General features: G+C 49.9%; 2 protein-coding genes across 9 annotated transcripts in view; both read left to right on the top strand.

Moving 5' to 3' along the window:
* The window catches only part of PCMTD2 (protein-L-isoaspartate (D-aspartate) O-methyltransferase domain containing 2), a 201,532-nt gene that overhangs the window by 129,978 nt on the left and 49,517 nt on the right, over positions 1-22,037 (top strand). The gene's annotated exons all lie outside the window — the stretch shown is intronic.
* KCNQ2 (potassium voltage-gated channel subfamily Q member 2) overlaps positions 1-22,037 on the top strand; it is a 67,226-nt gene that overhangs the window by 11,935 nt on the left and 33,254 nt on the right. For all 8 annotated transcript variants that reach the window (XM_075166731.1, XM_075166730.1, XM_075166732.1 and 5 more), the window contains exons 2-8: positions 12,611-12,701; positions 13,973-14,099; positions 15,253-15,428; positions 16,586-16,711; positions 19,025-19,135; positions 19,818-19,913; positions 20,611-20,705. In XM_075166731.1, the coding sequence (XP_075022832.1) occupies positions 12,611-12,701; positions 13,973-14,099; positions 15,253-15,428; positions 16,586-16,711; positions 19,025-19,135; positions 19,818-19,913; positions 20,611-20,705 (822 nt within the window). The remainder of the gene's footprint in view (positions 1-12,610; positions 12,702-13,972; positions 14,100-15,252; positions 15,429-16,585; positions 16,712-19,024; positions 19,136-19,817; positions 19,914-20,610; positions 20,706-22,037) is intronic.

Here is a 22,037-nt window from a genome sequence, read left to right as displayed (position 1 = left end):
CCCCCATGGGACTGCAGGGAAAGGCCCTGTAATTACGGGGAACGTCCTGCGAGGCTGGGTTACACAACTGGGATGGAGAGCTGCTCCTGCTTCGGTTTAGCAGCAGGCTGATGATGCTGTAACTCAAAATACTACCTGGCTATTATCCATTCATTGCTTTTTATCACTGCCGGTGTCCTCAACGCACAGCACAGACCACTCGCGAGGCTCCGAGCCAAGGAGGAGGTGGGAGGGAGCGCGCAGGATCATAAAAGGGCCGTTTGATATTTGCAGTGCCTGGTGACATAATTCCCAGACAACCCGAGCGTATCTCGGAGCCGGCTGACGAGTCACCAGGGAGATCTTGCTACGATGCCACCAAGTGAAGGTGACTCCTTCCCAGCTCTGGCAGGAGCAGGATGCCCTGATGGAGAAGTCGTGCTGCGGCGTCTGCTCGTGGGCTCTGCACCGGCTGCTGCCACCTGGGTTAAGAGCCAAGTTAGTGGCTGAGAAAGGGATTTAGGACTGTAGCAAGTGCCTTGAAATGTCATATAGGGCAGGACTAACACCTTGGCTGCGGTGCTGGGCATCCCCTGGTGTCATGTGCTGGAGGACGTCGCTCTTGTGTGCTCGCGGGTGGCTTTGTGCTGTCACTTAAGATGCTGCTGGTGGCTCCGGTCCATGCGAGCCTTGGTGTGCTTTGCAGTGTTTTTGTGCCAGGCTTTATTCTACTCTAGGAGGATTTATTGGTTGCTGAGGGCCATGGGCATGGCCAAGGCGTGGGCTTAACCTCAGCTGTGCCCCTGTGCGCTGGGGGGAATCATTACCCCCGTTTTCCAGTTTGGGAACTGAGGTATGGAGGAATTCAGCGACACGGGATGCCTGCGGCATAGTCCAGCATCCCCGCTCCCCGTGCTGTAACCCTAGCCTCTCCCTCCTCCAGCGGCCGTAACCATTTCCCATACAGACAAGGAGACTTCAGCATGTATACTTGTCCCGTCAGGCCTTCCTAGGCTTTGAATTATTAAATATTGTCTCTGATCTCCATTATAAAGGTTTTTAGAGCACAGCTACTTATCAGAATAGAAAATACTCTGTTTCTGTACTTTAACAGTTGGCTTCCTTTGCTTGTGGGATTTACAATAAATGAGAAGAGTTAAAAAAAAAAAGGGCAAAAAAAATCATGAGAGGCTGAGGTTGCAAGTAAACGCAGAGAAGTAGCATCTTTGCAAGAAGATGTCCAGTTTTCTGTCCCAGTACCCACATGGTCACTGGTCTGTATCTTTTGTCTAGAACAAAATCACATGCAAATTCATTAGCGTTAATAGGCCTGGAGAGTGTTTGCTGCCGTGACTTCCATGATGCCGGATTGTGCTCTGGGGGTGCCCCTTCCCACACCCCCATCGCCCTCTCCTCCATTAGCTGGCAGAGACCCCAGCAAGCCGACCTGGCCGTGTTTCTGAGCAATGACTGTACTGAGCTTAGAGGGAGCAACAAGAAGGTGCAGATGCCGAGAAGGAGACCTGGGGCCACTCCAGCCAGCTGCTGAGCTCAGCGATGGGTTTGTCGTTATTTCTGAGAGCCTGAAGCCCTGGCTGCAGTTTGCTGTAATTTCCAAGGTCAGATTTTTGCTTGCTACTTGTAAGAAATCGGGTGGTACTTGTTGCTTTGCAAAAGGCTGGATTTGAGCAGCGGTAACCCAGGCCATGGTCCTGCTGTTGGTTATTCTCTTGCTCTAGAAGTGTCTTGCCCCACAGCTGGGCACATCCATGCCCAGCCAGACACTGCCTGCACCATGCACCCGCAGCATCCCTGAGCGGAGCTGCTTGATGTGACCCAGGCAGGTGATCCCCTGGTTGTCCCAGGGAATAAACCATGGAACCTAGATTGAGAGTGAGCTGGAAACTGGAAGCAGGGTCACGGTGCTGTCAGGCTGGGTCTGATTTCCCCTGGACCCCGTGGCAGAGGCACCGTCCCCTTCACGCTCCTGAGTTAAGCTGCGACAGCTCTCCCAGGGAGCGTCTGGGCAGCAGTACGGCGATGCCGCAGGGCTGGGGGAGCTGCCGGGGGGAATTGGATTGTGCCTGAGAAAAGGGGGTTAAAAGCAGGTTTTTGCAAGCCTTTGCCTGACATTTTAAACGGGAAGGATGTTTCCCTGGCAACGAGATGGATGCTTCCCAGCAGAGCATATGGCTTCCATCGAATTTGATTTACCAGCGTGTTGAAATGGCTGCTAGATAATCTCTCTTCAGCTTTAATGTGTCCATGCCCTGTGTCCCTGTTACTTGTGAGCTTTAAAAGACCGTGGGTCTGGCCCCTGCGGTGCTGGCCTTGCTCCCAGCTCGTCCCAGGGCTGGAACTGGCAGGGTCCCATGTCAGGGCTGGGTCTGGGGACCTTTGCAAAGAGGGACCCGCACAGAGGACCTGAGCATCACACGGAGCAAGGAGCTGCAGGGTGGGCAGGAAAACCTTCCCTGTCTCTGCTGCCTTTCACCAGCCGGAACAGCTCCTCCTCCTTGGAGAATATAATCCGCAGCCCTCTCTTCCTATTCTCCTCCCTGCTTTAAATCATTTTTAGATGTTTTCCACCTTTCACCACACAATCATCTGCCTCCTGCAGCTTGCTATTTATTGTTGTGTTTACTGGCACAGGGAAATAAGGAGAGGGAACAAACCTGTCATTTGCTGAGCGGGGGAACTTGGGGGAGCTGGTTTCTGCGAGCTCGTGGCTCTCCCAGGCTCGCTGGCATGTGCTGGCCCCACCGAGCTCGTGTGGCAGCCGCCTCTGAGGGGCAAAACCAGGGTGCCCTCCTCCTCATTGCAGCCCATCACTGGCTCTCCATTCTTTGGCAAATTTGATGAAAATTGGCCAACAGGTCCAAATATTAGATGGGGACAGCAAGGCAGCCAGGCAGGGCGATCGCATGAGCCTCATTGCCCTAGGAACCAGCATGGCTGGAGAGGTTCGTTCATGCACCCGAGTGGTGCTGGGGCTGGTGCCCGGCTGCCCGTGCCCAGCCAGTTCGTAGCTGCAAGGGCCGGGCACAGGGCTTGGGAACCGGCTGGGTAGGGTGGTCTTAAATGAGATTAAAGTGTGGTGCTGGCCTGCAAATGGTTGCACTGCAGGGACTGGGGGGACACGCACCGTTCCTCCCCTCTTCCACTGATGGAGGTTTTGGGGAAGCTGTGGTTAGGCAATGCCTCCTTCTTTGCAAGTATCCAGGTGAGCCAAATAGCCCTGGTCTGCATGTGCTGGCTCTTGCCCCTCAGCCCTGACTGCAACAAGCCCCCCAAAGCTGCCCAGCCTGAAAGGCTTTAAAAAGGAGGCTCCCTTGTAACTGAGGTTGCCTTTATTTCTTCCAGCAGGACCACGGCTTTCCCCTCCTCTCTGGGGTGTTTAGCTCTGCAGGCAGCCTCTCCCCTGCAAAGGGCTCTCGATGGTGGGGGGCTGCCCCCTGCTCCCCCCCCCCCCCCAGGTGGCCAGGTGTGGATGGGTGAGTGGGCAAGCGCGGCTGAGCTGTGCTCGCCCACTCACCCATCCACACCTGGCCACCCACTCGCTGTGTTTGAGTTATGCCAGAGAAGAAGCAGGAGATAATAGAAGTGATTAATTGCCCGTTGGCGCTGGGGATTAATTTATCAGGTGCAAGGAGAGGCTGTGCCCTGGCAGCGCTGGCGCTGTCTGTGCTGGTGAGGCTGCCCAGCTCCCCTCGGGGCCGGTGTCACGAGCTGGCCGTTCTCTGCCGTGAGCAAAGGAGACACGGACATGGGTGGTGGCAGGAGGATCTCTCCGTTGCTCCCGGGGAGCAGCATGGCCAGGGCAAATCTGGCTGCGGCTCAAGGAAACTATGCTGTTGTAGAGCGGAGATTGATGGAAAAGGACTTTGAAGAGTCGGAAGACCCAAAATAGTTATATTAGTGGCGAAGTTAAACGGAGCTTGACTGGCAGCTGTTGTGATGCTCTCCCCTCCCTGCGGCATAACTGGCTGTTTCAGCAATTTTTTAGGGCTAAAGAGCACTGTCTTTTTAAGCCTGAGCTCTCTGGAGATCTGGGTTCGTTTTGCATCCCTTCACCCTGAGCAGCTCCTCCAGGCCCGCCTGGCCAAGGCACTGTTCCCAGCAGAAACGTTCCCATCCCGACAGGAGCAGCTTCACGGACATGAAAAGCACCAGGGCCGTATTCTGCCACCTTTGCTGTGGGGGAGCATGCTGTCCTACTGATGTGGGGAAGGGATGCAGAGCTCCAAAACTGGCCGCTGGCCTTTTATTTCTTGTTGTTGGACCTAATCCTGCATTTTTCTGCATGCCAAACTCAGGTGTCTCTCGGGCATCGCTGGGTTCGGACCCGGCTGAGCCGAGGTAGTGCAGCCCCCTTGGCTTTTGGGGGTTTATTCCTGATTTGCACCGGTGTGACTGGGGGAGAGTTGCAGAGAGGGAAGATGGTCCTGCTGATTGTAGCGCTCCCGTTATTATTCCTCTGGGTATATTTTTTTACCCGGCTCGGGGGTCATTGTCTTCCGGGGACTAAAATCAAAAGGCTGTGAACCAGCTCTCCTGCTCCTGGCTCTGAGCTCCTTCCTCGTCACTGGCTGGGGCAAGAGAAGTAGAATTAAGCAGATGGCAAAATTACCAACTCTAAGACATGTTGTATGGGCGGTTTGCAAATACTTCTTTTTTTTTTTTTTTCCCCAAGACTCAGTTAATTAAATAAACTGATGAGCAAATGAAATTAGCAGTGCTTTGGTAATGCTTGCGTTTTACACTTCGGTGTTATCCGTTAGCCTCTGGCTCAGAGAAGCCACTTCTTGTCGTCTTATTATCGAAGCACGAAGCCGGGGATGGACCCAAAATCTTGGCCGTTCTTCTTCGCTGTTAGCAGGGAGGGAGCCTGAAAGCACAGCTCTGGGGTCCTGCCTTTACAGAAGGATAAACCATGGGCTGAGGCATGGGGGAAGTGAGATTTTTAAACTCAACATAAGGATTTTGAGCCGTTCAGTTGCCTGCTGTGGGTCTGAGAGGGTTCATGCGGCTGCTGGGAGCCGCCGAGCCTCTCTGCTGGATGCTCTCGGGTGGGTGCTCGGTTTTGAGGTGCTGTAATTCTTGGTGCCGTAAAACTAGTGCAAAGTCAGAGATGGGGAAGCGAAGCTAAAGGAGCTCAGAGAGACAGAGCTTGTCCTTCGCGGGCAGGAAACCTCGGGCTCCAGCTGAAGAGCTGATTCTGGGACAGACCTTTAAAAAACCAGCTACTATTCCTGTCTGCAGCAGGAACCAGCCCTGCACATTTTGAGACAATCTTCCTATCTGCAATTAGACCAGAGCCTATTTTTGTATATCCCATTCCCTCGAGGAATGTTTAGGTGAGGTGCAGCATTACATTTTACAGGGACATCTTGCTTTTAACCCAGTTTTAGAGCTCAGTTAAGTCAGGTCAGGTGACTTGTCCGGGTCAGTCAAAGGAGCTTGACCTCAGCAAGAGGACTTCTTTATTCCTGCGTGCTCCAACCATGCAGCATAGCCCTTGGCTTCTTAAATTTATTTCATTTTTTTTCTCAAAGTGTTGCAGAAAAGCAGGGCTTTACCCTTAAGAAACAGAAATAACTTGATCTTCGTATACGGATAAAGGTTAGATTAGGAAGGCTTGTATTCCTGTACTCATGAATAATGATTTCTCAGAGGTAGGGAGGAAGCAGAGGCTCTTTTGGGGGAATACCCTGTGGGATGAAACAGGCAGCGCTCAGATTTCAATCTGAGTAATACGGGTATTGCATGAGACAGCAACTTTCTCTCACATTAAAATCAATGAATGTGCTCTGAGTAAATGCCTGCGCAGACGTTTTAAGAATTACTTAGATGTCCAATATTTTATACTCTTAATTTACCTCCCAATGCACCATAATTGCACCGTGGTCTTTAGGATTCTCTCCCGTGAACTGTTTCTGCAGCTGCATGAATGTATTTCTCCCCACCAAGTTTTTAAAAGAAAACCTCAGCCCGGCAGCGCTGAATCGCAGCAGAGACGGACCCTTCTGGCAGGTGCACGGGCTTGATTAATACTTCGGGTTTTCCTCCAGACATCTGGCTCCTCTGAGGCTGCGTGCGCAGGGCAAGGAGAATACGCAGACGAGCATTTCCCAGTGATTCATGTTAGAGGAGGACAAAAAGGAACATTTGAGCTAGAACTTTGCATGCAGTGATTATTATTAATAAGGCTATTACTCTGAGTTGAGTAAGTTAAATGATTGGAGCCAACCGGTAAAAACAAACAACCCATTCCTTAAATTTAACCCCTTTTCCTGTTGTAAGTGTTCAGATCTTGATATCGATTCCCTGTCATTTCCAGACGGCTTTTGTTCTTTGAGGCTTCAGTCCAGGAAAGCTCTTAAGCTCACTCTTGCTTGTAAGTGTGGAGATACAGAATCCTTTGCTGGACTAGGGACAAGATATGTTGTGCAAACCCTATTTCTACTCAAATTCCTGCAGTTCATGGGTTCAGGTCTGGGACTCTGGCTCTGGGCATGTGGGGCAGATGATGCTGTTTCTGCTCCCTGACTCCGTTATAAGCAGGAGGGAAAGGCTGGAGGAGGTCTTGGAGTGGGAACTGATTTCAAAAGTGGTGGATGTTGAAGGAGAAAATATACGTGAACCCATATCCTGCCCTTTCTTACTGAGAAATGTGCTGCCTAAATAGAGGGAAGGCAGAGGAAGAGAAGTTTTGTGACTTGTGCCCGTACAGTAAAGCTATGGACACCTATTCCTTTTTCCTTAGTTTGCTGTGGTGGATTTGTGAATGCTCCTTATCTGTCCATAAAGCAGAAAACAACCTTCCCCAAAAAACTGATGCAAAGGAAGTCTCATCCCCTCCTACTTCCCTGGGATGTAAACGCGCCGGCGAGTTTCAATAGCTGCGCGGGGCCGAAGCACAGGAGCAGGGCACGGTGCCCAGGCAGCGGTGCTCCTGCTGCCGGCCACGTGTCCGGGGAAGACCCCAGAAAACCTGATCTGCTGGAAAACCGCCTCCCATTTTTGCCACCTTGCTGTCACACAGGTTTGCTGCATCTCTGCACAGGGGCCGGGGGACATGTCCTGGATGGGGGTGATGGTGCAATAGGGCTGATTGGGAAAATAAACCCTCTCTTTTTCCTTCCCATCCCAGTGCCACCGCTATAACATGGTTTGGGGTCTCTAAGACCTGGTTCTCTGTAGCCTGATTAATTCCCTGTATTATCACCCACCTCCTGGAGTGCTGTTTAATGCAGCCTTGCTGTCCACACCGCAGCCTCCTCCAGGACACTGCTTTGGTCCTCTGGAGATGCTCCATTGCACATCGCACACCATCATCCTTAGTATGCGTTATGGCTTTGTACAAACAGGGTGCTTCTTATCAGGGCTGTTCAGCCATCATCTCAGCGCACCGAGAAGGCACAGGAGCTATTAGCATTGTTCCAGAGAGGCCTTTGCTAAAGATTTATTAAGAAGTTTATAAATCATGAGAATCGCTGCCTTGGAGCCAGCCTGGTGTTGCCCATACACAACATTTTTTCCCGCATGGGTGCCCGGGCAGCCTCCCGGCTCCTCCGAGGACAGGGTCTGGGCTGGGCTCGGGTGAGAGGATGGGGCTGGGCATGGCCAAACCTTCGGGGAATGAGACACCATCAGGAGCCGTGTTTGGGAAGGAGAGCATTTATTAAGGCACAGGACCGAAAGGCAGGACTCCCCGCTTCTATTTTCAGCTCTACTAGTGACAGAAGTCGCCTTGGGAGATGATTTTGGCTGAGGCTGAGGGATGTGGAAACCCAGCATGAGGCATTTAGGCTTGTAAATGAATAGCTGGGTTGCAAATCACAGCAGGATTGTTTACATGAATAAAGATGATGGATGCTCCTGGCTAAGGGTGGGTGCAATACGGCCATGTCTTTACCCCTGGAAAAGTCATGGCATTATCAGAGTTTTGCTTCTGATTCACTGGAGATTTAAATTGAGTTGTGAATAGTCCTGTTCTGATTTTGAGGTTCTCTGAGTGTTAAAAGGCATTTGACAATCTCTGTTTCTGTTCGGTATGGATGTTCTTTCACCTTGGTTTATTGTCATTGCTGCATTTTCGTGGCCTTTGATTTGCATTGAAGTTTTAGATACTTGAAAGCCAGCGTTTTAGAGAGACCACAGCAAATGGATTGCTGGGGTTGCAGATGGATTGCCCATAAATATTTTGGTTTTATTTTAGCACAATTATCAATGCTTTGTTTACATCCCTGAAGTAGTTTTTAAGTGTTTTAAATGTTTTAAGTTGTGCAGCTCTTAAATGCCTGTAGTAAAATACTCCTTCATTTCCAGCTTTGCTCTTTCTAATTAAAGAAATCATTAATTCCCTTTCCCAATTCCAGGGAAAGCCAGCGAAGCGTGTAACAAGCATAGTGGCTTGTTACAAGCTTGTGCCACCTTCTTGTATCGTATCCATCTCCATTGCATCCAGGAATCCAGTTGCTAATTATTGCACTGGTGCTCCATCAGAGGAAGCCCAGTGTTTTTGCATGTCAGCAAATGTTATTTGAATACAAGTATTTCAGGAATAAACTTAAAGGTCTTTTTAAATTCTTACGTAAATGGAAGTATAGATTCCTTTTGGAAGGCAAATTAGATGATTAACCTGAAAAGCTGTACAATGATTCCGTCCTATGCTTTTACTGAGAAAAAAAGAAAAGAAAAGGACAATCTTTCCTGTTTCAAGTCATTTTAAGTATTTTTTTTTTCCAAGCGGGAGTTCAGTCATTTATTTTTCCAATGCTGACATGAAGCATGGTGGATATGAAATCTGGATATGCAGATTTTGTGCTGGGATTTATAAATTACAATAAGAAGCTTGCACGGGTGTTTTAAGTCATCATAACCTCTGGATGTAAAGCCAGACTTTGGAGGACTTTGGATTTATTAGTATTAGCAGCAGTCAGATTTGCACAGCTGAGTCTTGCCTGAGCTTAAAGGTCTAAGCAACAGGCGTGGGGGATCTCGGAGCAGCAGAAGGTGCTGGGTGCCCGTAGGAATGGGTGGTGGGTGAGAAGATGCGGTGACATGAGGTGTCCTTCTCCAGTGGCTCCAGGAGGCTGGAGTCAGCTTCCTCCATGCCATCACTCTACGGAGGAGACAGTGGTCCAAAACCACGCGCTGCCCTTTGCGTGCTGGCCTGGGTTTGGGAGAGGCTGGTGCTGGCTCCAGCCATGCATCTTGTAGGACCCAGCTCCTGTCTGCTCGGGAGAAGGATATTGTCTTCTCCAAAGCTCTAAGCAGAATTGGCATCTTTAATGTAAAAATCATTAGACGGGACGTAATTAACGTTCCTTATTGCACGTTAACATTACGCAGAGTCAGGCTGCAGATGTAATTTGCTTTGATTAGATATGTAGCTTTAAAAATTAGATTCATCCCAACGTCTACACTATTTATTGGCCTGTTTCCCTTTCCCTAGCTATCCATCATTATCTGGAGCCCTTTCCTGTACCGTCTGGGTAGACTAGGTGAAATTAAAGCGGAGTCAGCCTTCCTGTTCCCCACTGCCCTCCCTCCATGGGCACTCAGAGGATACACACCATCTCCGGTGTGGATGTACCGCTCAGCTTTCTTCTTCCACGCCCCATCCATAGGGGATCTGCAGCTCCTTCAAAGCCTCCCAGGAGCCATACAGACCCCAACCCCCTGAATTCCGTTTCCTTGCAGAAAGGTTTCATTCTCTTAGTCTCCTTTTACAGCCTCCCAGAGGTTTGTGGACCACAGGGTCAAGCAGAGCAGCTGTGCATCACCATGAAGCTAATTTGGGATGCTTGTGCAGCTCACCCTGTGATGACCAATGCCTGCATCCCTTGCTGGCAGGACCGTTCCTTACCCCGTGGCTGAACGTCCCTGTCGGGACTGTGACAGGGGGAGATTTTGGTCCATGTGGGATTTGGCCATGGAGCTCCCATGCTTCATTGAAGAAGCTGGCACCTTCCCCGTTGCCTCCTATGCTCGGCAGCGCTGTAATTAATGCTGGCCCCGCAAGCGCAATCTACATCAGATCTCCCTGGCAATGAGAGCCCTGGGGAGCGCAGAGCCGAAATTACAGCAGCAGCGAGCTGGCCCCAGGGAGAGGAGGGGAAGGGGGAGGCCGGGGACGAGGCTGCAGCGATGTGCTGGAGAAGGGAAGAAGCAGCACCCAGATGTCCCACTGCCCCAGCAGCACCCTGAGCTGCCCTGTCTCTCCCCACATGACCACTGCTTGCACAATCCACCCTTGGGATTCAAAGTGATAAAGCAATGTCTTTTCCTTTCTTTTTTTCTGCCCCATCAATGTATTTCTAGTGACAAATTTAATATACAGGAATCCTCTTTCTCATGGCGTTTGTCCCTGCCAGGACTCATTGTTTGAGTACAGCTTCATTCTGAAGCCGTCTGAAGTGGTCACCTTCCCCAACACGGTGTGCAAGTCTGCGTCGTTATTGGCACTTTGCTTTCAGCACCGCCTCAGGCATTTTATTGTGATGTTTGGTCTTAAAATTACAACCCTACTTCTTTAATCAGAAAACGTAGGATTTTCTTTTTCCCCTGATCCTTTTCCATTATCTTTTTTTTGTTTTCCTCTTCTCTTTCTTCTTTCATTGATTCTTCATTTGTTTCTCACTCCAGCATAGGAGTTTGCAGCAAAATCTGGGCCACACCAGCAGCGGGGCTGCCTGGCCCCCTCGCAGCTCCTTCCCTCCCCGGCGCGGGGCTCTGCTTCCCCTGCCACGGTGCGGGCGGCAGCGGGGTCCCGTCTCCAGCTCCCAGGGCCTGGCCCAGGCAGCTCGGAGGGGTGGATGGAGTCCATTTGGCTGCAGGGGAGGTTGTGGTTGGCTTGTTTACAGAAAGGGTTTTAAAAGACCAGCTTGGGGAGAAAAAAATTTTAAGTGAGACCCAGAGAAGACATTAAGGGACGTCATGAGTGAGATTGCAAGGGATGTTTTCGTACTCTCTTGAGGTTGTTTCAAGTCTCTGGATACCAGACCTGGTGTGAGAAGAGGAAATTTGCAGTGAGAAATCAGGCAATTGCCCTTATCTGGTCTGCGCTGAATTCATCTTGAGGCTGACAGAACTCAACCTTTGCTGAGATGACTCTAAAAGTCCCTTACCTCCAGCAGGCAGGGACGTTTCAGCCTGTGGTTTGAATAAATACTTCAAATCCCCCTATTTTTACTTGTAACTGTGATATTAATGGTCATTGCAAAGCCACAAGCACAACCCAGTGGTGTGAAACTCTTTTTCTTTATACAACGAGGAGGAACAGCATCCACCAGCTGAACCGTGCCTAATAAATATTCAATATGCAGTTTGTAGGAATGTGAGACAAAGCCAGACAGATGAATTATTTAATGCTTTTAAAAAATGCAGCTTTTAGTTTCTCCCTGTGCTGGCCTACTTTTATTGTATCAGTAAATCGATGTTTAGTAAATTAATTTCCCTCCTTTTGTTTGAGCAAGCAGTGGGCATCGCTGGCTGGTGGAAACCTTCTCCATCCCTGAGCAGATGCCAGGACACCTCTGTAGCTGCGGACTTGGGCGTCGAGTGTCAGAAGAGTCAAGCTCCTGTCATTCATTTTGTGCCTTTTGATTTGCATTAGTGCATCAATGCGTTCATGAAAAGCACAGCGCGGGCAGTTTTGGTGGGGACAGCCTGTGAATGGCAGGGTGGTGTGGCACTTCCGAGGGGGACAGCCCGTAGGAGTAGATATCAATGAGCCTTGGATGCATACTGTAAGGGGGTTTTCAGGATCCCCTATCATTTTTGTGGCAAATAAAAGGCACTGAGAGAGCTGATATCAAAGCTGGGTCCCCCAAGCTCCCGGCAGGATGGGGCTCCTTCATGTCCTTGCGGGGCTGGGACAGAGAGGCCAGCCCAGCTCCCTCCCCGATGGCAGGCTGTCTCTGGCTTCATACTAAGGTACTAATGCCACCAAGATCACATCCCTTGGACTGGATCAAATCCCTGCTGTGTCCCGTGTCTGGCCACAGAAGAGCATCCACCTCCTAGTGATACTACAACAAATCTGGGAAGTTGCCAGCCTTTCCAGGCATTAAAGAGTTAATCTGGAGTACCTGCCTGAAAAAGGAAGGTAAAATCCACCCAAAATGTCCTACCCTGGCGAGGATGGGAAATGCAGTCCTGCTCCTGTGTAAGCTTTTGTGGATGGAAATGCATAAGCAGAGCATGAGTGGAGTTTTCTCTGGGTTTGTGTTCAGCCCGTGCTCCTGCTCGTGCGCCAGTCTGATCACCTGTGATCTCGTTAATAAATGAGCATTTCCCTGCTTGTTTGCATGCTTATTGAAAGCATGTTGCAGTAAGAGCTGACGGTTCCTCAGGGGAGTAATGTCAGGGGTTATCAGAGCCCCTGGGAGGGGAATTGGATTGGCACTGGCCAAGCTGGGAACAGTCCAGTGGGTCCTTCCATGCACAACCTCTCAATTATTAAAATCAGGGAATTTACTTTCTCTTTTTACACAGTGTTGTAGCAGCAGCGCAGTAAATATGTCCAAAAATGCTCTCTGGACTAGTTTGAGCAAATGTGAAAAACTCCTGCTCTCAAGACTGATGTTCCCTCTCTCTTTATTTTTTTGTTTGTGTTACATAGTTTTCTACTAGTTTTCTCCTGCCTGGTGCTGTCTGTCTTTTCGACCATTGATGAGTACCAGAACAGCTCAGAAGGGGCCCTTTACATCCTGGTAAGTTGGGGGGTTGCAAATGAAGCCATCAGTGAGGCATTAAAACAAAGTCAAAAACACAATAAAAAACTGAGGTTGGGAGTGTTTAATTGGGGCAAGAATTTAAACTATTGCTGGTGAGAAGGGGACCACTGGGACCTGCAGGTAAGAAGTAGGGAAAATGTGAAAAAGGAGAAATCGGTATCAAGAATACTCTGAACACAATATTTTTAAGGATCCTGTAAAAACCTTCTTCCTGAACTTTTCTTTTTTTCTGCATTAATCTCCAATTGCAAAACACAGTAGCAAGACTGATCCCAACCAAAAAGCAGTTTGCTGTCCCAACAGCTCCCAGTATTCAAAGCTGCGGATGCGCTGCGTAGGGAGCAGCCCGCGTAGCTGCCTCCTTCCCCACACTGTAACATCCCTGCAACTGTTTGCTCAGACATCAAGCTGCAGAGTTTTGTTCCTTAAATAGCCCGGTATCCCTCGCGCTGACAGCATGGCTTCTGCCGTCAAGAGCCAGCAGAGATCCTGCACGTGCCGCCACGTCGCGGGGCTGCCGGATTCACGTGTCTCCTTTCCTTTTGTCTTTCTTCCTCTCCCCTGCCCTACATCGACATCAAAAGGCGCTGCAGACTAATTAGGGCTTCGTCAGGTTTGCCACGTGAGAAAGCTGAGGCAAGTGCCGCTAGGAAAGAAATCAGAGGGAAGGGAGCGGCGCAGGGTATTTGGGTGGCGATGGAAAGGGCTGCGATGCACATCATCGGGGTGCTCGCTTGGCATCGAGGGATAGAGGATCTCCCCCGCCCCTGCACCAGATCGCCCAGCACCCAGAGACAACCCAGTCCAGTCTTCTAGGGAAAAAGCCGAAATCCCCTGTGAAGACCTAGACAAGACTCCTAGGATGGAGTAGTCAGTGGTTCCCATCTCTGGTCTTCCCCTGAGCTGCGCAGCGTTATCCTAGCCAAGTCCTGGAGACTCACGGTGGGGAGATAAGCAGGTACTCCTCCGTCTTGTGATGGGCGACACAAACATGATACAAGAAGGTGTAAAACTCTAGTTCACTGTGCAGTACATCTTGCCACCCCAGGGGAGGGCGAGGGAAAACACAACAGCAAAGATCTGACCATCTTTCCAGCCTGGGCTCTCCGTTTAATGCTCCTGGCGCAGACAGCTCTGCGGTAGAGTTTCTGAGGTGTGCGGAGTTTAGCTTACGGCTTTGTATTTGATTCTGGAGACTGCTCTCTGTCACGCTTCTTTCTTGATTAACGATGTTGTCTCCCTCGCAGGAAATCGTCACCATCGTGGTGTTCGGGGTCGAATACTTTGTGAGGATCTGGGCGGCCGGCTGCTGCTGCCGATACCGGGGCTGGAGGGGAAGGTTAAAATTTGCCCGCAAGCCTTTCTGCGTCATCGGTAAGACCTGCCTCCCTGCGTGGGGTTTCCCAAACCAAATGGCTATTGCAAGCGCTTGCTTGCACAGTGCTCCGGTTTCTTTGCATGCATTTTGGGGGTTGATCCTCAGCTGCTTCATGGTCACCTTGAGAAGAGAAAGAGCACAAAGGCAAAAGTCCTAATCCATGGTTTTTGTTATTCTGCACGAGGCCCACCCCGTTTTCTGCAGATCTGGGAGCCGTCCCGTTGCCCTGCGTGCCCCAGGCACCGCTGGCAGCCACCCCCAGCCACAGAAGGGGGGTTTAGCCGGGAGAAGCTGAGCGTAGGAGCTGGGATCCTGCGATCCTCTGTCCAACCTCGACACCAAATTGCTCACAAGTCATTGAAACTCTCTGTGTCTCGCTTTGCCTTCCCTGGTGCTGATGAGCTGCCTCACAAGGGAGTTATGAGACTTAATTAATTCTTGTTTGTAAAGCACTCGGCGATCCTCTTGTGAAAGGGGCCATCTGTGCACGGCGGTTATTTTTAACGGGGTAGGGAGTGGGCAGAAAGGCCGTGCCGTTCGCTGTGGAGCCTGCTTTCAAATGTCTGGGAGCTGGCAATGGTCGTATGCAGGATTTTAGCTGATTCCACAGAAAAGCACTCCTATAAAATTTGCATAGAAAACCAGGGAGGAGGGAGGTTTTCGGGATCCTTGAATCTGGGATCTATAAAGCGAGGCTTTTTTTTTTCTTGGCCTTTGTCTGTGAGCACCCTGGTATTGCTGTGGTGGACCTTTAGGTTTTTATTCCCAATTTACACGGGGGAATTCTGGACAGCACTGTGTAACAGGCAGCTGCAGCTGATTAAAAAAGAGCATGCATTTTGCAAGGATTTAATGCAGTTTAGCGGTGTTAACACTGAATCATATCAGAATTCAGGCTTTGCAGTATTTGACACATTTTCTATGGGAATGATGAGCGTGGAGAAAGAAACTAGGATGTTTCCATAAGGTGTGGGGTGGCTCCTTTCAGCCAGGTTAAGATTTCTGCTGTGTCCTTCCAGCAGAAGATACAACTGATAGAAGATGTCTTTCACGCACAGCCTTCTGCTGCCAGCGGCAGTAGGAGTGCCATCCCTTCTGGTAGGGGTTCAGCAGCATTTCTTCAGCTTTCAATGCCCTCTGTTTGCGCAGACATCATGGTGCTGATCGCGTCCATCGCCGTGCTGGCGGCAGGATCCCAAGGGAACGTCTTTGCCACCTCGGCGCTCAGGAGTTTGAGGTTCCTGCAAATCCTGCGCATGATCCGCATGGACCGGCGGGGCGGCACCTGGAAGCTCCTGGGCTCTGTGGTCTACGCACACAGTAAGGTGAGCAAGCCCCAAGCAAGGACATTGCGTTGCTCTTCATGTTTCCTTCCACCAGAGACACCACTTTGGTTCCGTTCTCCACCCCGAACATCTCCCAGGCCTGGGGAGATTGGAAAGACACCATCGAGTAACACGGGGAGCAATGCAAAGTCAGAGACGTGAGGTCCAATAGAGCCCTTCAAACAGAAGAGGAGAGAAAGGAGGGATGTTTAGATGTTTGCAGGGAATATCTTGAACATAGCGACCGCCTGCACAGCTCATTTCAAAGAGTGAGCAATTAGCCAGCAGCCTCGTTAAGCACAGGTGGTGTTGTGAGGACTTTGTCTAGGATGCACGCTTCAAAGCGGACGCGTTTCTGAACGCGCATCCTGCGAGCAGCAGCCTCTCGCAGACACAACTACTGTGCCGGGTTCCTCTTCCCAACATGAGATCACGGACCAGCCACAGAACCGTCCCTGGTGTAAGGTACTTCGGCCTTTCTCTGGTTTGGGAAGAGTTTGTTGATCATTTTTTTGTTTCCTGCTGCCGAATTTATGAATTTAACATTTCTCCTGTTTCCTGCACTTTTTCCCCTGAAAAGCTTAGCCAGCTTATCCAGAACTGTGAAAAAATCATAGGGAATTCATGGGTCTCTTTTGTCCACCCTTGTATTAACTTCATCCAAAACCAATCACTCCTCTGAATTCTGAATTAAAACTTCCCTGAAATTGGGGGATATTTTGTCCAGACCCCAGCTTTGTAGCTCCTTCCCAGTTAGTGGAAGGGACCTGCCCTAAGAGAGTCCCCAGGGATTTGGGGTTCCCATTTCAGTTTTAATCTCACTTCCCTGGGTGAACTGGGGAAATATTTCTTTTTTTTTTTAGTCTCAGTTCCACATCTTGAAATATGAAGCTGTTAACACTCCCTTTCCTTCTGCGTTTGCTGTACGTGTTTAGATGATGGGGTCCTCAGGACAGGGATGTCCCCGTGTGCGTGGCAGGGCCACCACCACTACGTGGTCCCATTTCAAAAAATGGCACTACCGATCTCCAACCGAAGCCCCAAAGCCTAAACAAATGCAGGGGAAGTTCAGATCCAACTGCAAGCAAGTAACTCAGCTTTTGGAGATGAGCACCAGGATTGCAATTATTCTCTTCTATCCCTTAATGATCTTGCAGGAGCTGATTACTGCCTGGTATATTGGCTTCCTGTGCCTCATCCTGGCCTCTTTCCTGGTGTACTTGGCCGAGAAAGGAGAAAATGAGCACTTTGATACATACGCAGATGCACTCTGGTGGGGTCTGGTAAGTAATTTTCCTAGAACAGCTGCTGGTTATTAAAATAAAATGTCCATTAACCCTCCATCTTCTATCACTTATGTGAGGAATCGACTTACGGATTGCTTAGTTAACATTTTTATTAAATGGCTTCAGGCTACTCCATTTAGCTCTTTTTCTTAAATAAACCCCGTAGAAAATGTTAGGGGATCGCATTTCTTGAATTAGCTGGAGCTGCAAGGAAACTGGGAACTCGTGTGCGCTCAATCGTGGGATTTAGCTCTGTCGCGACAGTAGAGGCAGGTCAGATAAAGACCCCACGCTATGGGATACTTTGATCATCATTTTGACAAGTATTCCCACCTTTTAATTATTTAAAATCGTACTTGGGCAACACGCTGTTAAACACGCTGGAATAAATTTTATAAAATTAATAGGGTCTAAGTACCAGAAAGACTTCAGCGCTGAAAGCACTCCCCCTTCACATCTTTGCTGACAAAGGAGGAAAGGGCAATACTTTGTTTGCTCTGCGTGTGCATGTCAATTATTGGATTACCCGATTAACAAAGAGAGAATTAATGACGTTCTAATCTTCTTGCGTTATTGTTCTTCTGCTCCGACACTGCGGCGCTAGTTTGACCTTGATTACAAAGCATGTAATGAAAATCCCAGATCTGATCAAATCCCAATAACAGGCTTGGGGAGGAATCGGCTGATCAAGCAGCTCCTCTGGCCCAACAAAGGGAAAGAAGCAGTAAATTGCTTTTCAAGCCCCTCGGTTATGACAGAAAAATAAAAACAAAGTCCAATTTGACATAACTAGAAAATAAACAATAAGGAAAAAGTGACAGCCCAGATTAGAGCTCAGTCTCGGGAGAACCACATGCAGATTTATCCCTCCGGCTTCCCAGGCTGAGAGCCTTTGGCAGAGGATCACCCACCTCGTTTCAGGACGTGGAGGTGTGCCAGACTGTTTTGCCACTGAGAAGCTCAGAGTAAAATTTGAGCTTCATTAAAATAAACAGGTTTTGTCATTGCCCAACTCACGAGCCCAGTACAGACAGATGTTGAGAGATGGGCAGAATAAATCAGATTTCAGGTTCAGAAACTCATCCCTTGGTCTGATCTTAGTGGATCCAATCCTTGTAGTTGTCTATATAAATTTTAAAAACTTGTAAACCAACTTTGCAGTGACTATGGAGAGAGCATTGCTTCAACTTCGTGTTTCAGTAAGGAGTAGCCATGTAGATGCATTTTCTAACCGCTTTGTCAAAACGGCATCTAATTGATAGGGCTTTTAGTGGGTCCAATTAAACAGCGCTTTGGGATCGTACTCCATTTGTATAAAAGTGATTTTATTCTAAGTTGAATGCGTGAGGTTTCCAGAGCCACATCAGCACGGTGCCAGCTCTGTCTGTGGAGGCTGTGGGATGGGGACAACTTTCCACTTGGCACAGGGACCGCTGGGGTCCATTGGGCAGAAGTCTCAAAGAAGATGTTCCTAATCAGACCGTCTCCCCCTGCCTTGCCCTGCCAGTCCCGGGCTCTCCAAATCCTCTCGGAAGCCTCAGGGGATACCCAGCATTTCCCACTAGTGATGTCCATGGACTGAAGTGGGAAAATGCATCTTTTCCTGCAGTCTGGAGTTCAGGAGATTCTTTGTCTCCAACAAATCTCTCTGCCCCTTCCCCAAAACACACGCGGCGGCTTGCCAGCACTCTCTTGGTGCATTGCAATAATACTGAAGAGGGGGAAAACCATCCCTAAATTAGGTTGTATGAAGCAGCCATAATTCATCCTGTCGGGTTAATATGCTGTTTTTAAACAGGAAGGGAGACCGGCTAATAGGCACTGTTGGGAAGATTAGGAATAAACAGCATCAGATATCTTCATGCATGCAAATAACCCTGCCTTCTTTCATGAGATGCCAAAAGGGAGTTTGGGGAAACTGTGCCCGTTTGCTTCCCCTGCCGAAGGCGCAACCCCGTCTCCCGGGGGAGGCTCCGAGCTGCCGCAAGCCTCTGCACCAGATGGCAGCTCTCTGTGTCAGCTAAAGGCAAGAAAATACTCCCGACTGGCGTGAAAACTCGGTGTGTGGAGGAGGGAGGGTGGCAGTGCTGTCCTGGGCGTCAGGGCATCGCTGCTCCCCACAGAGGTGCCCGTCCCAAGAAGCCGGGGGTCCTCCCGGGTGCCCGAGCTGCACCTCGACTTGGTCAGCTCAGGGCACGTGGTGACCCTGGCTCCTCCACGTCCTGCTCCGGTGTTGGGGGAGTTTTGGCCGTGTTGGTTTAGTTTTAAGGCTGTCTGACCGAGGGCTGTGCGGTGATCTCCTCCCTGCAGATTACTCTCACCACCATCGGCTACGGGGACAAGTACCCGCAGACCTGGAACGGGCGGCTGCTGGCAGCTACGTTCACGCTCATCGGCGTCTCCTTCTTCGCCCTTCCTGCCGTAAGCGGAGGCTGCAGCGTCTCGCTGGGGGGGCTGAGCTCGGCTGCGCTTTGTCCCCGGCCCCTGGAGCGGGTGGCAACGCAACAGCTACATCCAGCGGCGCGATGCACCCAGGGACCTCCCGACTGTGACCGCCCTGTGGCTTTTGAGTCAAAAAAATGAAGGGGAGAAGAAGGGAAACCATGTCTGAATGCTCGGGCACAATGTGTATGAGCGAACGGGATGGAAACTCTAGGTTTGGCACTGCAGAAATATTTAAGTGAAACCATTTTTTTTTCCTGCAAAGGGCTGTTCCTGGGGGTGATTATGCCATTTCAGCAAATTACCCCATCCCTTTCGCAGTGCGTTTCAGTGTGTTGCATGGATCTGATTTTCCCCTATGGGGATAATTTGCTGAACGCCAGCACGGTGTGGTTATTTTGTATTTTATCAGCCAGCTGGAGGTAGTTTGGTAAAAGCAGCAATTCCAGTGAGTGCCAGCAAAGTCTGTTCCCCACTGCTGCCTCTTCATGGGGAGTGTGTCTGCCGGGGCTGCCTTGGTGGAGGCCTCTCCTTCCTTCCCCCGTACATTTCAAGCAAAAAATGAGCCAGAACAAACCTTTGGAGGGAAAATTGGCTGCAACTTCTTACTGAAAACCTAGCTAACGCCTTGCTAACTGCAAATTTTCATTCTCTTCCCCAGGGCATCTTGGGTTCGGGGTTTGCTCTGAAGGTTCAAGAGCAGCATCGACAAAAACACTTTGAGAAGAGGCGAAACCCAGCAGCGGGCCTGATTCAGGTGAGGATCACATCCCAGGAGCCTTGGGGTTACATCGTCCTGATTTTGGGAGGCTTAATAGACTTTTAGAAGTTGGGGAGGAAACGGGCAGGTGAAAAATGGGGCCATGTGTGTGAGGTGTGAGACAGCAGCTGGTGACTGGTCTTGTCTGGGAATAAATGCCAGGAAATCAGCCATGGGAAAATAGCATATGTGGTAGGCAATCTGGGGGAGAAAAGGAACGAAATCCAGCCCAGCACAGCAAGACAAATGCATTAGGACAGTCTGTTTTCACCAAACTTTCCCCCCCCCGCCAAAGAGAATATTTATACTGATATAAAGTTACAATTGGGAGCATTTTCTTCATGATAACAGATGTCTGCGCAGAAGGCTGGCCTTGATGATTTGAAATTAGAGTCATTTGACATTTCCCTGCTCCTCTCTCTCCAAATTTTTTAACTCCCTAATGTGCAACAACACCCGTTTGATAGCTGACCTCCCCCTGAGCGAGTGCCTGGTACCCACGGCACTTTTAGCTGGGCTTGCACGGTCAGGAAAATCATGGTACCCCCCCAAAATCGTCATGTATCAAATCAAGGAAAAGGCAAAACGTTGGACCCATCCCACGAGGGAGGACTCGGTGTTGGCTGAGGTTTATAAAACCGAGGGTCGTGCTGGCCATGCCTGGGTCCACCATCCCACTGTGTCTCCTCCGCAGGCGGCTTGGAGATTTTATGCCACCAACCTGTCCCGGACGGACCTGCACTCCACCTGGCAGTACTACGAACGCACCGTCACCGTCCCCATGTACAGGTACCTCCTCCTCAACCTCCCTCTTCCACTGCCTTCCTCGTGATGCCACTGTCTCCATATTTATTTTTGTTACCTGGATATATATTTTCGTTTATTTATGTACTTTTTTTAGGTTGAAAAAGTTGATTTCAAGAGCTCTTAAGGGCTGGTATATGCTTTTTTCTTTTGGAGTTTTTTTGCTTTGGTTTTTTTTGTGTGTTTCTTTTTGACTTGATTTTAATTTCCCTGTTGTTTTTTTTTTTTCTTTTTCTTTTCATGTTGTGTGTGTACATGCTCTTCTTTTCACCTTTATTTCTCCACGTCCACTGGTAGTTGCATTGTGTTGTGACAGTTGCCGTGCCCAGGTGTGAAGACCTCCCTCCCGAGCTGCCCTGGATCGTAGGTAAATGCCACCCTCCTTGCGCCCTTGCTTGGGCTCTCCTTGCTGCTCCAGCTGGTCTCTAATGGTCCTTCTGCCTTTCAACAAAACTTCTTTCCCTCCTTTGACTGGCCCAGCTCTCTCCCCAGGTGCATTTGCCCTGGGTCCCCCTTGCCTTTCCTTTTTTTTTCCTCTAAGAGGAGGAAAACCAAATCAGGATTCAGTGAGCATTTTCCCATTTCTTGCATTTCATTTATCCACCACGGTCTGTTGACACGAGTAGGGAAGGACGGTGGAGCCGTGATGGATGATGCTGATAAAGCACCGCTGTGTTTTAGCAGCATCCATCTGGCTTGCTTTAAGGAGAGGTAACTTGTCATCGTACCCAGGCAGCCTCCTCAGCTGAAACGACACAGGTTAGAGCAGTGCTGTGGGAATCCACAGCTTCTTGGGATTTGGAGCTTCATGGAGATGGGGACGGAGTCCCCTGCCATGCCTCGCTGACCTCTGGGACATGGGGAAGCGCTGCATCCCCCATGTCACTCTCGGGGTTGGTGGCATCGAGGAGGGAGCTTCCCCAGAAGCTAAAACACAAAGCCTTGCTGTTCATTTTGTACTTCACACTGCACTGCATCGCGGGCAGGGCCGTGCAGCCCTTTCTGGTGTGTTCTTAGGGGCTAGCCAGATCTCTTTGGGTTTGTACAGGAGTTGGATGTGTTGGTTAGATATTCCCGTAGCTTCGCGGGGTTTTGTTGGGTCTGATGGGGCTCCCTGTGCTCCATCTCCCTGCTCCCAAGCAGGGCTGTGGTCCGGCACCGGGTTGTGCCACTGCAGGTGTGAATCCCTTTGCGTTTTCCCATGTTACTGGTGCCTTTTAGCCCTCGGGCAGACAATCTGGATATATTTCCTAGGGTAAGCATTAGCCTGTGTTTGAAACACAGCAGCCAGCCTGTTAAACCATCTTAAAAACCTGT

This window comes from Calonectris borealis, chromosome 17 (assembly GCF_964195595.1).
Source record: "Calonectris borealis chromosome 17, bCalBor7.hap1.2, whole genome shotgun sequence".
NCBI classification, from domain to species: Eukaryota; Metazoa; Chordata; class Aves; order Procellariiformes; family Procellariidae; genus Calonectris; species Calonectris borealis.
This window is presented reverse-complemented; position numbering and strand designations above follow the sequence as displayed.